The sequence below is a fragment of the Stigmatopora nigra genome, chromosome 19, assembly GCF_051989575.1.
Source record: "Stigmatopora nigra isolate UIUO_SnigA chromosome 19, RoL_Snig_1.1, whole genome shotgun sequence".
Classification (NCBI taxonomy): Eukaryota; Metazoa; Chordata; class Actinopteri; order Syngnathiformes; family Syngnathidae; genus Stigmatopora; species Stigmatopora nigra.
This window is the reverse complement of record NC_135526.1, coordinates 8045150-8063734: the sequence shown is the minus strand read 5'-3', so window position 1 is coordinate 8063734 and position 18585 is coordinate 8045150. Positions and strand designations below refer to the sequence as shown.

The 18585-nt window shown below is 40.0% G+C and overlaps 2 protein-coding genes across 9 annotated transcripts in view; one reads left to right on the top strand and one right to left on the bottom strand.

The window, feature by feature from the left end:
* Positions 1 to 17: 17 nt before the first annotated feature.
* On the top strand, positions 18 to 7395 carry pcp4a (Purkinje cell protein 4a). 2 transcript variants are annotated; one of them, XM_077741344.1, is made up of 3 exons: positions 18 to 396; positions 4275 to 4326; positions 6336 to 7395. In XM_077741344.1, the coding sequence occupies exons 1-3, from the start codon at positions 388 to 390 to the stop codon at positions 6470 to 6472; spliced, it is 198 nt and encodes a 65-aa protein (XP_077597470.1). In that variant the 5' UTR covers positions 18 to 387; the 3' UTR covers positions 6473 to 7395. The 2 variants fall into 2 exon arrangements, with proteins under 2 accessions (XP_077597470.1, XP_077597471.1); XM_077741345.1 differs by having other exon boundaries at positions 20 to 396; positions 6339 to 7395.
* A 3627-nt stretch (positions 7396 to 11022) lies between these two features.
* Positions 11023 to 18585, bottom strand: part of dscama (Down syndrome cell adhesion molecule a) — a 54168-nt gene continuing 46605 nt past the window's right edge. For 4 of the 7 annotated variants that reach the window (XM_077740626.1, XM_077740628.1, XM_077740625.1 and 1 more), the window contains 15 exons: positions 18340 to 18501; positions 18086 to 18219; positions 17837 to 17990; positions 16896 to 17013; positions 16647 to 16810; positions 15951 to 16049; positions 15663 to 15851; positions 14808 to 15098; positions 14547 to 14723; positions 14446 to 14476; positions 14242 to 14357; positions 13969 to 14127; positions 13221 to 13418; positions 12828 to 13130; positions 11023 to 12227 (listed from right to left, as the gene is read on the bottom strand). In XM_077740626.1, coding sequence (XP_077596752.1) covers positions 11842 to 12227; positions 12828 to 13130; positions 13221 to 13418; positions 13969 to 14127; positions 14242 to 14357; positions 14446 to 14476; positions 14547 to 14723; positions 14808 to 15098; positions 15663 to 15851; positions 15951 to 16049; positions 16647 to 16810; positions 16896 to 17013; positions 17837 to 17990; positions 18086 to 18219; positions 18340 to 18501 — 2681 coding nt within the window. In that variant the 3' untranslated portion in view covers positions 11023 to 11841. The remainder of the gene's footprint in view (positions 12228 to 12827; positions 13131 to 13220; positions 13419 to 13968; positions 14128 to 14241; positions 14358 to 14445; positions 14477 to 14546; positions 14724 to 14807; positions 15099 to 15662; positions 15852 to 15950; positions 16050 to 16646; positions 16811 to 16895; positions 17014 to 17836; positions 17991 to 18085; positions 18220 to 18339; positions 18502 to 18585) is intronic. The other 3 variants (XM_077740630.1, XM_077740631.1, XM_077740629.1) reach the window with 3 other exon arrangements.

The window sequence follows — 18585 nt, the reverse complement described above, 5'->3', positions numbered from 1 at the left end:
TTTCTCCATCTCCCCCCCCCCCCCCACCCTAAAAAGATCGAATAGTGACCTATGCGTAGTATTGGCAAATATAATTGTCTTAATTTGAATTGAGGCCCAAAACAAGTGTCATTATCAATATAATGCACTATTCATAGACGGGTAGACAGACCCAAAAAAAAGTTAAATGTCTAGCCCATGCCAAGCATCATTTAAGCACGTGGCACATTAAAGATTGGGCCACAGCGTGGAGCTGGAGACTCGCTTATTGGTCAGGGAGGTTTACATGGGGAGGAGAAAAAATCCCACAGCATCCTCTATAAAACCCACACCTCTGTGAGAGAAGTGCTTAAAGAGGATTCTTCATCAGAGACGTCGAGGACAGCCGCCTACGCAAGCTGAGCAGCCATGAGTGAGGTAGGTTTCCCTGTTAAAATGAAAAATTCAAACTCACTTTTTATAGACTATGGAATGATTGTTTCTACATTTTTCAGTAAGTTCCTATTGCATAATTCATTAGAGGTAGATCGAAATTGAACTGCAATTTTTCTGAAAAATTGAAGGGTCCAATTTATAAGGCTTTCACTCATTTGTTAAAAAGATGACCAGAATCAGGTAAAACAACAACAACTAAAGATTAGGTTTTTACAATGTATTTTTAAGCATGAACTCTTTGAATGCATTGATGTTAATAGACGTCCAATCCATTTGGACTGAGAGGACTGGCAGCGACCATTCGATCGGGCTACCATTAATATATCCTGAGGTAATATATATATAATAAAATATGCATTTAAAATAAAAGGATTAATTAGAAGTTGATAATAAACTATATGATTAAACGTTTAAAACACATAATTACTTGATAAGATCACCCTTTATCAGAATAGATGGATTTTATATTTTGTAAATGTTAGGCGAAATAGTAGTTCTGAACTCTTAAAGCAATGAGAAAGATCACAATTATTCAGAAGTTGCAGCCTTTCCCATTTAAGAATTATAGTGAGTGTTTCTAATCTTGCAACTTCTTATTCTAATGATACTATTTTTTCCATGGCTATTTTTTCTGGTCTGTTTTTCACTTTCAAACTGACTGACGCATTGTTGTGACATTAAGACTAACTTCTGAAGATATGACCAGCAACAATGACTGACAAATGAGTAAGTTCATGAGCATCCTTGCAGGTAATGAAAAGCTCAGCAGGACTCTACTTTGACATTCTGGAGTGGAAATAAATGCAGCGTGAAAAAAAGGGTTGAACGGCAGCGTTGGCCACACGCTTCATCTAATCATCATGTCAAAATGACCGCTCATTTTGATCAGCTTGGGAATGTCAGTGTAGAATAAATGATGCATGAAATAATAGACATGAGGACTGTAATTCTACATCACCCTTAAACAGGATGCAAGTCCAATTTAAATTCTTGATTTATATGGCCCTTGTTGTACAAATGCAATTCTAAAAAAAAGATTAAAACAATTTCTTCGGTTGAAAAGGGTTGAATGAACAAAACACTCTACTACACATAAACAAACTGTCAATTTGGAATTTCCAAACAAAAACACTAAAGTTAATACCTGCCACATGAATGCAAAATGCACATAATAGACTTAAAATGGAAGTAGACACATACATTTACATAGGCAGGTACAGTCCAGTCCAATTTTCTTTGGTGACCATGTTTGTCTTTTCAGAAGCAGGCCTGCAGTAGAGATTGTCATAAGACATTAGACGCTTAGGTTATCCACTAGGAAAATGCTTTAAGACGTTAACCACTTAAGTTAGCCATCACAGGCTATTGTGTGCTTCCTTCTATGTAAGGCTGACAACAAGTGTGGGTGGATACACATTTCTACTGTAACAGACAAGACTAAGCAAACAAAGTAAAGAGCAGGTCTTTATTCAACAAAGCAATCTGGATTAATCTAATTGATAGTCGCTGAATGTGATGTTTTTTTTCATCTGGGTTGTCTCACCTGGAGAGTGATTTTGAAAATATTTATTTTAAGGCCTATGTCACCTTTCAATCAACACATCAGCATCTTAGGGGCCGTTGCGATCTTTTCTTCCACTTAGTTTAATTACGATGAGAGCTTGTTTCATCATCCAAAGTAGACCTGAGCCCTATATATTAAATTAACCAGATAAGATTGTTAGAAGTTGCTGATCAAGGTAAAGAGGACAATCCAATGAGATTGGGAAAAGTGTCACTGGATCCATTTTCCTTTCACACTCTATTTTGCTGACTAAACATTGATTAAAATCTGAGTGGTCTGAAACTAAAGAGACCACTTAAGAAATACAGAGTGGCACACGGTTATAAAGATGTAGTATTTGAAATTTTCAACGTGTGCTTGTATAGTCATTTTTTTTGTATTTGTTTTTTGAAATGAGAACATCTTTTAATCTACGATTCTGTGGGATTTGTTCCGTCGACCGACCTTAATCTGACTTCAAACAACAAAGAAATAATCTGTAATCCACCTAAAATGTCATTTGTTTGTTGAGTCCGCCACCATTTTAGGATATTTAAACATGAGCAAGTGGTCCATGCATATAAAACAAACATTTTTCCATGGAGCAGACTCAGACTTGTGCAATAGCAATAACAAAGAGTAATTATATTATGTAACACTTTGCAGGACACTCAAAAAATGCCTAATGTTGCATTATTCAGTGACTCCACACAAGGTGGTGCTACTAACTATAGCAACAGCTTTCTTGGGGCAGACTGACAGAAGCGAGGCAGCCATTAGACCTTCAAAGTATTGTTAATTTTTAAAGTTCTTGGACTGACTGTACTGTTGCCTTTGTAAATGCTATTCTGGGACTACTATAAATTTGATGATGAAACCAATACGAGGTAAACAAATGGAGTTTTTCATGTACTTGTTCAGTCAGCCCAACGTGAACGTGAGGCATCTGAGACTGACACTTGCTTATGCTGTCATCTTTGTTTCCAGTCTGCTGGTGGAAAGGCTGTTGAAGGCTTGTAATGGTGCCAGGATGAGCTGTCACTGACCCACTTTTTTCTCTCCTAGTTAAATGTTAATAGATCATGAGTGCAACATAGCATCTCTCTGGGGAGCATCAACTACCAGGAGAACCAAAAATAGTCTCCCACTCCACCGTCTGCTCACTCGCTCATTTCACTCACTCATTCCCTCACTGATTCATTCACGCACTGGCTTGCACTCAGGAAGTTGAAATCTCAAGAATAAATACAATTCCACATTATTCCACATTAGAATAAAGTTTGACAAATGTAGGGTGGTACACAATCATTAGGTATCCATTTCTCTGGCAGACTCAAATAACCATTTGACCTCATTCAATTACAAATATAGCAATTGAAATATACTAATTTCGGGGGATTTAAAAAAAAAAATCCAACATATGGACAAAAAATGGTTGTCTCTTAGTGATCTTTATGTGATACTTTCAAGTTTTAAGTAAAGAAAGATATTTCTAAAAATTGATAAGTTAATGTAAAACCAAAGGAAAAACAAACATGGAAGCAAGACAAAATAGAGCAAAATACCTTAACAGGTATGCACTTTTTATTGATGTTTTTTTTTTTTTTTGTAATTCAATGTCACACATGGTTGTGTGTGAGCAAGTTGAAGTTTCTCATTTTGCTGCATTGGACGTCCATCCAATTTGAACTGTGAGGTCTTACAGAAATTTTCCTTTATTTACCTCAATCATGCTCGGCTGCTTCAAATTCAGTAGTGGTGGCCTCGGATTAATAATTCAGGCCGAACTGGGTGAGAGAGCGATGCTTTCGGCCTGAAACAAATCAAATAGTGTGCCAGCTAAATCAAATCATTCCCGACCGACTCTTGAATTGATAACACATTCATCTTGGCGAGGAGAGATACTACTTGGTAAAGTCAGGGCTTGGAAATGAGTCCTATGTGTGCTTTGAGAGTGAACAAATTGAATCTGAATGAGGCAGCTGCAGCTTCCCAGATGCTGGAGCAGCTTTGATTTTGGAAGTGGGTGCATTTTTTATTTAACCTGAACGCATTTTATAACATGCTCAGGGGAAAATAACTGGGAGCTCTTAGAGGAGACAGTGCCTATTTACTGACCAAATATGCTTCATAGATCAATGTCACTGGTCCAAGTCCACAATCATTAAAATAGCAAATTGAGGAACATTTTTGAGGGTACAATGCCTTGATGGATGCCAGACAATCAAGACAATATTCATGTTAAAATAAAATGGTACGGAAGAACATTTAAAAGCTTTTCATTTGACAGTGTTTGAATTACTTTTTTGTCTTCCAGAAACAAATCTCCGGAGCCATAAGTGGAAACAGCAAACCGTCATCTGACCTGGGTGAGTTTTCATTGTAACATTCCATCAGTAATGAGCACGTAGCACAATTTTTATGATATTTTTCCTAATTTTCACTCTGATAAATACCTCAATGTGATGAATTGAACGCTCATGAGTGTCATTTTCTTGACATTTTAAGCTCGCTTTGTTCTGCAAAGTTTGTTTCACTAGTGTAAATAGAAATATATAGCTTAAAACATATTATTTATGTATTTTTGGGGAGCAATATATATGTATATATCTGGATCATTTTAATTTGTTAGTGATAACACAATGTGATCAATTGAGCTATCTTGATTGTACTTTTTAAAACTTTGTTTCACTTGTTTAAATATAAAGTATAATACGGTATACATAGTTTTTAACAATATACCTCAAATTAACTCTTCCAAAGCAAAATAGATGTGGATTTAATCCACTGGAAGACCTATTTTTCAAACTGGGCCATCTCGTACTGTTGCCCTTTTAATGTAGTATAATTCAAATCCCTTGGGTGTATAAACAGAATAATTTGGCTTCTACTGTTTGGCGACATCTTTTGAAATTCCTAAATGGCACCAAATCAAAATGTTCCACTCTGCAAAATTAGAAATATGCATGATAAAAGAAGAAACCCAACACTTTTGATGCAATCATTTCTCCTGGCACGTTTTGATATTCAATAAAAACAACATTAGATCTTTCTTTCCCTCATTGCTGACAGCATATGATAAAATACACACAGGAATTGTAACATATCAAAGAGTGTAAAAACCCCTCGCAGTCAATCTTCTCATCACACAAAGGCTGTAGTAGGTTAATAGCAACCTATTCCCAGTTTAAATGACTTCAGCGCACCCAGAGGTTAATGCTGGGAACATGTGTTAGCTTCTCTCTTCTCCTGGGGTGCTGATAACACATATTCTGCCAGTCCTTGTTCACACAGATACGTTTGCCATACAAATGATGGAAGCCAGTTTTAAGGGAAGCTGAAAGTGGCATCAATTGCATTCATTTGACTCCATGAGCCAGTGTAACCATAAAATAGGAATATTTTAGATGGAAACCTAATAGCTCTGAGTGGGAGCATGTTTTGGTTTGAAAATGTTGGCCCAAAAACGAGACCAAGCCCGTCAGATTAAACACAGAAGGGAATTGAGGAAATAAAGATGACCCAAGAAAAAAGGACAACTATATTGAACATTTTTTTGATCATCTGATAAAGTTAAAAAACAATAAGGTTTTCCTGCAAGATAAAGCAAATGCAAAAAATAAATAACCTCAGACATTTCGATTGTACGGAAGAATGAAGAGATTGAACTGAAAAAATTTGATTGACATCCTCAGTATTCTTTCTCAGCAACATGTGGCCTTTCGCATTCACTGCCTGCACATTTATACTCCACTCCAGGAAGCCACTTTGAATGTGACCTTTCACAATCCTCTTGTGGGAATGCTTTATTCCCATGATGCACTATGGAAATTTGGTTCATTCAGGCATCAGCACAACACACTAAGGGACTTATTTCTATCATATAATAAATCTTATATGGGACTTTAAACACTCATTTTAACTCCAGTTATTGATGCATGGTGCAATGGCTGACTTTTCCAATCAGGATATTGAATAGATTCCAAAATCTCAAATCCTGATTGGAAAGAGAGCAACACAAAAAAAAGTTCTTCTTAATCATTCTATGATGAATTTAGTCAAAGTTGCACTTGCAATTGTTGTGATTGGAGGTGGTCATTTCCCTCAAATTAGGAAAGACTAATATCTTATGGCACAGTGAGACTGACATCTGGGACCACATGTGATCTTGAGTATTGTCCCCTAGTTAAATGTCACACATGACACAACTCCCCCACTTCCTGAATGCTAACAGGAATCAAATGTCACAGAGTATATACTGTGGAAGCTGCTGGTTCTTAAGCGAGCCCACATCCATCGGGCTAGTGAAATGAAACCCCGGATATGAAAAATGAATAATAGCAATGACGCGGGCTGACGATCCTTCCTGGTTTCTCAGCAGATGAGAAGAAAAACAGCGTCCCGGGGGACTTTGACATCGACATGGACAGCCCGCAGACCGAGAAGGCGGCTGTGGCCATCCAGTCGCAGTTCAGGAAATTCCAGAAAAAGAAGGAGCAGGATGTCAAGTCGTAGAGTTCCTTGCATCTGCATGCCAATCCAACGGAAGCTCCCTCAACTCCCAATCAATACGTTTGTCAAGTCAGTCTACCGATGTATTGAATGGACCATTGCCATAGATGTTGTAGTTATGCTCTTTTAGTCATTTCTGTTTCATTTGATTGGAGAACAACAGTGGCTTGATCGGGGAGCAGTGACTTTTACTTATTGGGCTCACCATTGATTCACAAGTAATGCGCCATAATCCAAAGAGTTGCAAGAGTGGCCTAACTGCATTGTTGTACTCTTCATTGACAGTCATCGACAATGGTGAAATTCCAATCTGGTGAGATTGGGAGGACTGGCAGTGATCGTTCACGGATTGGAATACGGAGCGTAAGTCATTCACTAGTAGACATTGAAAGTGATAGCCGTCCAATCCATGACAAATGAGAGCGCCAAATATTCTCTAGTTGAACGAATGAGTGTTGATATGTGCCAGCCCATGTGTTTCTATTCTGAATGCATTGGCTGCTATTAATGATGATAGATGTCCAATTCATTTCAATTAGTAAAACTGGCAGTGATCATTCACCAACCAAGATATTGACAGCAAAACTGAGACCAAAAGTTATTGCTGCACAATCACTAAGCCGCAAAAAATTAGATGTCTAATGCCTGCAGTGGCAGTGAAAGAGTTAAATGTCCTGTCCCTTCTTTGTTTTTATTCTGAATGGATTTCAAAGCACCCATTTGTAAAAGTCAATGGTGTGAGCAAGATAATGTTGGATCTGATTTTTTTTTCCCTATTGTGGGCATTTGATGTTGCTTCCCCCAATAAATCACAATGGGATCATATATTGTGTGTAAAAGGGGCAATAGCACAGCATACGCATGTTACTTTCTGTGTACAAAAAAAGAGAAATACACATAAAGAAATAAATGTGGCAAAAGTATAAGTTGGTTTCCTATTAGACTTTCTATGTTACAGAGCCTGTCAGAACCAGAGGAATCTCTAACAAAGTACTTGTTCTCAATTTGTGGAGCAGAGGTTAACTCACTTGACTCCCACCTGGGGGACTGGGGTTCGAATCACGGTTTGGAAACATTTTCCCTTAGTTGTTTCTGTGTATTTGTACTCAACACCTTCAAATGATGAGAGAGGAAAGTGTAACCACTTGGTGGCGCAGAGGTTTGGTCGCCGTATTCTCGTTGGGGAGACCTGGGTTAAAATCCTGGTTGGGACACTTTTTCACTTAGTTGTTTCTGTGGACTTCTTGTCAAGAGACTCAAATGATTACAGAGGAAAGTGTGGCTCCTTGGTGGTGCAGAGGTTAGTTCACCGGACTCCCGTCTGGGAGACCTGGGTTCGATTCCCGTTTCGGACACTTTTACACTTAGTTGTTTCTGTGGACTTCTTCTCAAGGCACTGAAATGATTACAAAGAAAAGTGTAGCCACTTGGTTAGCGCAGAGGTTAGATCACTTGACTCCCGTCTGGGAGACCTGGGTTCGATTCCCGGTTCGGACACTTTTTCACTTAGTTGTTTCTGTGGACTTCTTCTAAAAATACTCAAATGATTACAAAGAAAAGTGTAGTCACTTGGTTGGCGCAGAGGTTACATCACTGGACTCCCGTGTGGGAGACCTGGGTTCGATTCTCGCTGCCGTCATTTGGCTGAAAATACTTGGAAAGAAGAAATGGTCAATGGAATAAGAAGAAGGGAAAAAAAAAAGAAAAAAACTTTTTAATTTATATTAAACACTTAGTCATACTTTTCAGCAAAAGGTTATATTCCGAACTGCCTTCGGCAGTTCGGAAGACAGTTGAAGGACCTGTCTGTGCACAAGGCGTTCTCGGGTCGGCCTTCGGCCGACCCTCGACCGCTTGCTTGGTCAGTGAACCGCCGACACCGGGAAGCGAACTCACGTTCTCTCCGTGCAAAGGCGAGTGTGCAACCCACTACACCAACTCGTGCCCCACTTATACATGGGTGTTGAAACGTTTTATCCAAGGAAATTGGGTGAAACACTTAGTCATTTTTTTGACAAAATGCTTCATCCACCGCTGAAGAATTATTTAGTTAGACACTTAGACATTAATACTTATTCTTTTAACTGAATAATATTGGGAAAATCTTGGCTTGCACTTGGATTTGAACCAAGGTCCACAGATGTGGAAGACTGACGACTTATCCACTGGGCCACCACCCTGTGGGAGAAAGCAGTAGTACTTGTACTTAGTACTTGTTCTTTTACCTGAAAAATAGTGGGAAAATCTTTGCATGAACTATGATTTGAACCCAGGTACACAGATGTGGGAGACTGATGACTTATCCACTGGTCCACCACCCTATAAGAGAAAGCAGTAGTACTTGTACTTTATCTCTTTCATTTACCAGAATAATAGTGGGAAAAGCTTTGCATGCACCAGGATTTGAACCCAGGTCCATAGATATTGGAGACTGTTGACTTATCCACTGGGCTACCACCCTGCAAGAAAAAGCAGTAGAACTTGTACTGCTATCTTTTCATTTACCTGAATAATAGAGGGAAAATCTTTGTAAGCACCAGGATTTGAACCCAGGACCAAAGAGGTTGGAGACTGATAAACTTAGGCACTGGTCCACCACTCTCCAACATTAAGAAGTAGTATCTGTTGTTTTGTCTCTTTTCACTCCCAGATCATACGTAGTGCTTTATTGTACCTTCAAGTGGGAAAAGTTTGGTAAGTTTATTAAGCACCGCAAACCAGGATTTGAACCCAGGTCCACAGAGGTGTGAGGCCAATGACTTATTCACTGGGTCACATGCTCCCAAAAGTGGACATACATACACACATACATGAACATACATATACACATACACATATATATACACATACATACAGATACACATACATATACATATATATACACATACATACACATACATACACATACATACACATACATACACATACATACACACACATACACACACACACACACATAGACACACACATACACACACACATACACACACACATACACACACACATACACACACACATACACACATACACACATACACATACACACACACACACATACACACATACACACACACACACACATACATACACATACATACACATACATACACATACATACACATACATACACATACATACACACACATACACACACACAGACACATACACACATATACACACACACATACACACACACACACACACACACATACACACACATATACACACATACACACACACACATATATTCATATACATATACACATATACATATACATATATATACATATACATATATATACATATACATACATATACATATATATATATACATATATATACACATTTATATATGCATATACACATATACACACAAATACACATATATATACATATACATGCATACATATATACACACACATATACACACACACACACATTTACATGCATACATATATACACACACATGTATACATGCATACATATATACACACACACATATATACATATACATGCATACATATATACACACACACACATATATACATATACATGCATACATATATACACACCCATATATACATACATACAGATATACATACAAATATATGTATAAATGTTAAGGCTATTTTTCGTCACAAAAAACAACAACTAAATCCCCCCAATGTCCTCAGAACTTATTGATGCCCTTGATCAAAAGTATTATCAGTCGGGTTATTCATGGCAAACTCGCGCAGGACACATTGGGGAACAGCCATTTTATTAAGCAAATTTGAATTTTGTGTTAGTTTCTCTTTATTCCGGTGCCACCAAGGTGAACACCAATGTTAAAAAATAAAATGTGACATTGTTTGTTGTTAAAAACTAAACATTAGAACGCAGACAGTTAGGAAAAAAAGGAATCATAGAAATAGAGAGAAGAAGCTGACAGAAGAATGGCTAACGTTCTTCTCCCTTTAGCAGAAAGTCAACACACGCCAGGGTAGCCCACGAAAAGAAAACAAGAAAAACAAACAAACAGAAAACGGCATTTGCTTAGGACACGTCCGTTCAGGTATTTCCCAATTTCTGGAGCATATATTTGTTTTGTTTTTTTGTTTGTAATGGGGGGGGGGGGGATCTGCTGGATTGTCTCACATTTGATTTCCCTGTCGAAGAGCTTCCACTGCAATGCAGAAACAGTAGATCTACTGAGGAGAGTAAGAGCCCCTAAGACTCTTCCTAGTGCAGTGAGAGAAGGGCTTTCTATTTGAACACACTCGAATCAAGTGCCAACCATTAGTTTTGGAAACCCACCATGTTCTAGCCTAACGCCACCCTGGCACACAAGCAGTGGCAAACTACCTGAAGACATTGCTGGAATGTGTCCGGTACACTCACAATATCGCTATTTTTCAGCATTACAGTACAGAATAGAGCAATAGTTTTCATAGACTTTTCTCTTTTTTTTTTCTTCTTTCCATTTTTTCATTATTTTTTTCATATTGCACCATTGGAGAATGGGACAGAGAAAGATCGACAGAGACGCCATTTCCTAATTTAAACAAGATATGTGCAAACATGACTAAAGACTTTATTAACCAAATCAATTCTTCCCTGTAATATCCACAAATAAAAGTGATTTCTCTTTTTTTTATATATATATTTATAGTAGTAAGAATAATAAATCTTCACATTGGATCATTTCATAAGTGTGACAAAATGCTCAGGCAGGCTGCCCAGTTGACGATAGCATCCTCATTGTCTTTGAATTTGTCAGTCCCCATGCATCCATAGGAAATAGATTATTTTTTCTTCCAAAAAAAGTAACAATTCAAAAGCAGCTGAAAAGTGAATGGGTGTTAAATTCTCACCTTGATGTTCCATAGGAAAGAAAAAAAGGAAAAAAAAACTTCAAACTTATCTTTCAATCCAGAAAAAAACTCTGACTTATGATGAAAACGTTTTCACTCTGCTCATCCGTTTGAATCAGCATGAATTGATGTCAACTAACAAATTAATAATCACTCATCAATGATAAATAACGAACAATAAACAAGAGTAAATAATGTTCCCCGTTTCTTATTTAGCTTGGCAGCGCTTTGGCCGCAGTCATTCCTGATGAGTGAAGGTATTTTTTTGTTTGCTTTTTAAAAAAATTCTTTTCAAGTGGATAAAAAGAAAGAAAGAAAGAAAAAAACACAAAGAAGAGATGAAAGGAAGTTCTAAAATAAATAAAAGTAGATTAGTAAAATCGACCGCACCCTTGGAGGGTTCGGACATATATACAGAACTATGTGGTGAGTCCGTTTACTGCACTTGAGTGTTAAGTCCAGCGTAAGAGAGTAAAGTTCTTAGTCCCGCCGGCCCTCCCTCCCAGGAGCCCCCCGCTGTTATACCAGCGTGTAGGATTTTGCGTAGGGATTGCTGGTCTGTTTGAGGTGTCCTCGCGAGTCCAGCAGGGACTCCTGGGAGGTGCTGAGCTTGGCGGCTTGGGCCAACTCCGAACCCTCCCTGTGGGGGAGCGTGGCGGCCGAGCCGGGCTGCCATTGGGCCCCCGCCGCCTGGTCCCTACTAGCTTGAGGGGCCTCTGTGGGTGTAGGGGGAGCCATGCGAGAGGGCCGCTTGAGCGAGCGGCTTTTCTGGGGCTCCAGACAAGCTTGGCCCATGGCCGCCCTCTCCCCACCGGACGTCCCCCTGGATGACCCCGAGCAGGACATGCCTCTGTTTAATAGGAAGTCCATGCGCAGGTAAGGAGGAAGGTGAACCAGCTCGCCTCCTGCAGGACAAGTCATAACAGGTTGGAGGAATCTCAAATCTATTTTTACTTTTCATCAACTGTTTTCATAAAACACAATGAAAAATAAACAAAAATGGACTATTAAACCTGACTCATGTTGGAATTGGTGTTGGGAGCAAGAAGATGGCAATAACTAGCAGCCGATAAACAGTTATGACAACATTTCCTTATATAACATTGTTGGCCATTATCCAAAAATTCAGAAAATACACGGAACGAGTCGCCAGCCTAAGAAAATGAACTACCATCAGATCATTCATACATTTAAATGCTTATTTTAAAAAAAACAACAAGGTGGTATCGCTACAATATAGGCATCGGTGTGTTGGAATTGATATTGGGAGCAAAAAAATGATATCAGGGCAAAGTAAGTTAAACATGGTAAACGTGTCAAACCGTCCAGGAGGTCACCAAGGAACAAGTCAGTCTTAATGACTTCAACTAATGGCGAATCTGGTCAAAAACACTATCTAAAAATGGTAATAATTTGAAAGAAATTTGAGGCTCTAGTCTTGGCGCCCAAGTTGAAAATGGTGCTGTATTCCAGAAGATAAACATATTGTGCGACATTTGTCTTACCCGGTCTGTGGGCCTTGGGCGCGGCCATGTTCATGACCCGGCTGACATCCTGAGGCTTGGGCGGGGAAGCGGTGAAACGGCAGATGCCCGATTCCGAGGGGGTGCTGGAGGTCAGACTGTCGGTGTAGTCGTTGGTCCCGGCGGTCATCTGCTCCGAGGACGTGTCGGAGATGAAGCATTCGGTGATGGTGAACTTGGCGTGGCGCAGCTGCTCCTCCATTTTGGCATGCTCGTAGGCCCTGGCCAGCTCCTCGTAAGTGGAGGAAGCGCTTTCCGTTGACACCATGCTGCTGCGAGCACGGTCTGGGTATAGGGATGCACACGTGGGATGTCAGTGGCAAATAGCAGCAAATATGTCACTAGAGTCTAGACAAAGAAATATCAAGCACTGACCGGTATCCTGAGATGGGCTGACGCTGTAGCTGTCGCTCTCCTTGTCGACGGAACCCGCAACTCGAGGTGTCGGAAGCCTCCAGTCCGTGCTCAGCGTGTGGGAGGAGACTGGCGGATGCGGGCGGTTCAGGGTCCATTGGCTGGCGTAGCGGTTGCGAGGTGCAGGGCCGGCTTTGGCTGTGCGACGGGCAGTCGGGTCTGAGAGGGTACCACAACTTTTTATACAAATCCTAACATATGACTCTGCCCTCCATTAAAAAGAAGTCAGTCCAGTCATCATCAGCCAAAGCTAAAAGCGAGCTCCACATCTGCACCACTTTTGGCCTTAGGTGTCCATTGAATAATACCATATTTTTCATACTTTAAGTCGCACCCGACGCATCAGCTAAAGGATTTAAATGAAGAGGAAATAATATAAATTTGAGTTGGACTGGAATATAAATTGCAATTTTGGATTTGATCACAAACCGAGAACACACATACGTTAAAGTAACAACGCTAAAATGGAGAACACCAGTGTAAATTGGCATGTGTTAACAGAACAAGTTTTCAGATAACTAAGAGGCTGTCGGTGGTCAGAGAGAGAGAAAAAAAGACGCATTCGTGCTATGAAAAAGTGCTTAATATAGTCCGGAAAATACGGTAATCCAAAAATAATCCTTCACTCCTATAACACCCGCAGAATGAAGTATAGTGTCCAACACAAATGCTATATTTAACAAAGTAAAAAAAAGAAAAGTTTCCGTACTGGACTTACTGGTTCCTGGTCTGGCGTCAGATACATCCACCAGCGGACCAGTGGCCTGAGAGAGGGACTGGTAATGGACTGTGTGTGTGACTGTAGATGACTTCTGCTTCTGTGTTTCTCCAAAGTCGTTATCAGTCAATAACACAGTAGATCTGTCGTCTGCGGGGCAGTGAGAGAAACAAAGTGCAGCAATCGGGAAATTAATGACAATAATCTCCCGTATACGGCAACACCAAAATGAGAGAGCGGTCCTCATGTTGCCTTTGCGCTTACCGACAGTCTCCATGGTGTCTCTCTCCTCAATTAGAAGCTGAGCTCTGGGGATGTCGATATGCATTCGAAGTGTTTGCTGTTGTTTGTTGACCGGCTCTGCCGGACGTGTGTTTTTACTTTAGGGATGAGAGGGTTGGTGCATAAAGCTAAGTCTGCCAAGTCCTCTTCTTCAGACAAAATGGTACAAAAAGAAGAGATTCTTACCTCATGAGCATCTCAGCCAAACTCTTTGCATCTAGAGAGAGGAAAAACAACAACAGCATATTTAATGTCTGTGAGAAAAAGGGTGAACGCTTCCGTCTTACCTCTCAGTCTCTTCAGCCTCTGCTCACGCCTTCTTCTCCTCAGAACCAGCAGGCCAATAAAGATGACCACAATTCCCACCAGCACGCAAGATATAGTCACCATCATCTTCAAGCCTTCGCCCCCTCCGGAGGTTTCCTCACTTACGTTGGGAGCCTTCACCAAGGGTGCAATGGTGCCTGCAAAAGATTCATTTCATCACCACATTGCTCCAATGAAATCTTATCAAAAGCATGGCAAAGTTGAGTAAAAATGGAACTCACTGCCATCGTAGCTGAGGGTGGCAAACTTGACCCTCTTCTCGGCATAGCCCGCACTGTTGTAGATTTTCATCTGCAGCTCGTACCAGGTGGCCTCCTGCAGGTCGTAGAGTATGTAGCTCTTGGTGAGAGAAGTGCGCTGCGCCGTGGTCCATGAAGGCGACTCCATGGGCCGATACTCCAGCGTGAAGGAGGTGATGGGGCATCCGCCGTTGTTCCAGCCGTTCAAGTTGAGCTTCACTCGAGTGACGTTGATGCTGGTGAAGAGCTCCTGCTCTTTGGAGTACTGAGGTTCTGAAGACAGTCAGCCGCGATTGTAAGATGTTGAAATGTTTTGGCTTGATAATACATTTCTGTCCTGTTAATAAACTCCATTTTTAACACTTTGAATTGTAGCAAAGTGTCATTTCTTCAAAACACAATAACAGTTACAAAAGTGAGGGCACGTTTCTGTAATGCTTGAATATATATTAGGGTTGCACTGATAACAATGCTAGTATTTGAAGGGTGCTCCGTATGCCATTAAAATGTGTGTAGAAAACAAACAGTGGCCAATATGTACATTTGAAGGTTTAGTTTCCAAATGCCGATTGTGGTTTTTAATGCACAATCATCAAGCAAGGGTTATCTGAGAAAAATAATCAAAAAGTCTCTGACTGAGGCTGACAGAATGGCCTAAACGATATCTGACTAGACTAAGGGACTATGCAATTATTTATAACCTCCAAATATTTTGAATGGTGGAAACAGTATGGGAGATCAGTAAATGGTATTGGAGCAACAATAATCCCAAAAATATTCCCACACTTGAGTGATACAGAAGGAAGAATTTCCCAAACTATTTTTGTCTCTCCTTACCTTTCCCATGAGTCTTTGCTTCAATGATCTCACTTATGCGTCCAGGTCCAACAGCATTTTGGGCCGTTAGGGTGAACTTGTACCAGGTGCCACACTTGAGGTTCTCTAAGCGATAGGAGCGCTCACTCGGACTGATGGCGAAATTGCCCCACTGCTCGCTGTTGTCCTCGGAATATTGCAAAATGTAGCCTTGGGGGGAGCAAATAGAAGATGGCCAATGAATGCTTACTCAGTGCAGAGATATTGAAGCTTGTACTATGGAGGTTTAGTTTTAATGATGTATCTGACCTCTTATGGAGCTTCCACCATTGTCACCAGGTATCCAGGAGAGTGTGATGGAAGTGGTGGTGGTCTTGGTCACTGTGAGGCGAGGCTGGTCAGGTGGGACTGAAGAAGACGGACATTTTTTTTTACAAAAATTACACAAGCTGGGACATTGACCGACCGATTTATAGTATATATGTATGGTGTACTAGTCTATTCTATGTTAAACTAGGCTAAGTTATCTTACCGTATTTTTTGGAGTATAAGTCACACTTTTTTTCATCACAATTTGCCTGGGCCTGGCGACTTATATCTTTTATTTTTCCACTCTGATCATAGTCTTTTTTTTAGGCTATAGTCAGCAGTTGGCTGTTTTATGTGTTGTTATTTTTATTGTTGTTGTCTGTGCGCTGAGTGGTGGAAGCTTTAAATCTCATTATACTTGTAAAATGACAATAAAAGCATTCAAATCAATTCAATTCCTATTATTTTAAGGCACAATCTTGGTTTCCGATCCATTAAAAAACTATCCACAACAATGCGACTGATACTCCAGTGCGACTCATATATATTTTATCCCTTTCATTTTGCATTCCTCAACTAATGCGACTTATTCTACCAAAAATACAGTATTATATAAAGAATTGTGTATCTAAAAAATGAGCCTCCACCATTCATTGCATGTCAAAAAAAATGAGTGAAAGCCTTTGACATTCCTACCTTGAACTTGCAGGTTAAGGATGATCTTATCCGAGCCAAAGCTATTACTAGCCACACAAGTATAGTTCCCAGAGTCCTCTGCTTTCACCGTTCGAATAACAAGGCTGCCGTTCCCATGCACAATGCGCCGGCTGTCGGTCACCACGGGCGCTGGAGTTCCATTTCTGTAACCCAGAAGTCATTTAGCTTCATGTTTTGTATACAAAATGAACCATTAGAAAGGATATCATCATGATGGGGCAGTCTTACATCTCTTTTAACCATTTGATAGTTGGAGAAGGATCCCCCACCGCCTTACATGGCAACACAATATCTTTCATCCAAGGTGTGGTGACCGTTCTGTTGAAGGTCAAAATGCGTGCTGGAGCTGAAAAAAATAAAACAAATACATCTTACAATCTCCAAATCTTCCAAATGCTCATTAAATTTCAACACATTCTTTGAAGATCCGGCAAGTAAAGTGGCAGATTTCAATGAATGGGTCATGGCATTTTCAAATGATCTATATGTATGTAGAGATAATGTCCATTTGAATCCGGGATAAAAGTAATGGATGATGACCCCTGGGGTTTTATCTGTGTATGCCATCGTCCACGTTCTCGCGAATAAATTGTTGTGCCGACAAGGGCACACAAAAGGTGTTACGGCCGTTTCTATTTGAAATAATCCTCATACAAAATAGAAAAAAAAAATGCCATTGAGTAAGAAATTCTAAAAAAACTTATGTCAATCCCTTTGAATTATTGATGCATCGTTTCCCACAACATGCCCACAACTCTGTATTATTAATATAACGTTTCCCAAAACATGCTCACAACACTCTTACCATAACCTTAAAAATTGTACATAATTTTTCCAAAGGAATGCATTTAGCAAATGTATGCCTTTGAGTGTACATCTCTTATGCATATCACAAAAAAAAGACTTAAATAATAAACCAAGGAAAGTTTTCCCTTGACTTCACTTCAAATTTGTACCTGGTTACTCTGTCTATGCCAAATAGTGTAGTATATCATATGATCCATATGTTTCCCTAGGAGTTTTAAGATGAGTTTACGAGCCCTTGTGTTTATGACCTATTATTGATGAACATAGACCAAAAAAAAGGGAAGTCTCAATGATTTTCAAGCTAAAATAAATGTATCTAATGGTGAAATGTCCCATACATCCATCAATCTAACTTCATTTACCTTCAGCCATGGGTTTAACAGTGATGATCTGACTAGCGTTTCCACGGCCGGCAGCGGTGACAGCCACCACCCAGATGCTATATTGCCGGTTCCTACTCAGGTTGGGGATCCGGTAGAAGAATATGTCCGGAGCTGCCTCAAACTCACTGCTGACCTACATGTGAAAAAAAATATTCCCGTCTGAACTCCAGACATAAAAAATACAGACAACTACATACAATGATGCATACAGACAAAGTACCATCATACCGTGGGGTGTGGATTGGAGCAGAAAACGGTGTATTTCCGTATAATGCCATTCACTTTGAGAGGAGGAAGCCAGGAGACAAACACCACCGAGTTGGAAGCAGCTGCTGCTTTTACGCCACCGGGAGGGCCGGGAACTTAAAACACAACGGCAATTATACTAATGAGAATCCAAAAATGTTTCCATCATTCAACAATACTTTTTTTGATGGACTTTTTGAATTGGATTCTCTTTGATTTTTGGAATAAATGCTCACCGTCTTCCTTGGTGCGGATGTAAATCTGTTCACTGCGAACACCATCACCCGCTCGGGTGAAGGCTAACACCTGGATGCTGTAGTTGGTGTACTTCTCTAGCCCATCCAGCTCTAGTGACGGCTGGTTGTTGCTGGTGGTGACATTCCGGATCTCTCCAAGTTCTAAAGGAGAAGGTATGAATCCAATTCAGTTAAGTTAAATAAAGCACAGTTTATTTGGTGGATGAAAACTCTACACCTGTCACC

Bases quoted from the DNA above. Each gene is read 5' to 3' on its own strand.
- pcp4a (XM_077741344.1), top strand. The intron at 4,327-6,335 runs GTGAGTTTTCAT...CTGGTTTCTCAG, and splicing joins CAAACCGTCATCTGACCTGG to CAGATGAGAAGAAAAACAGC.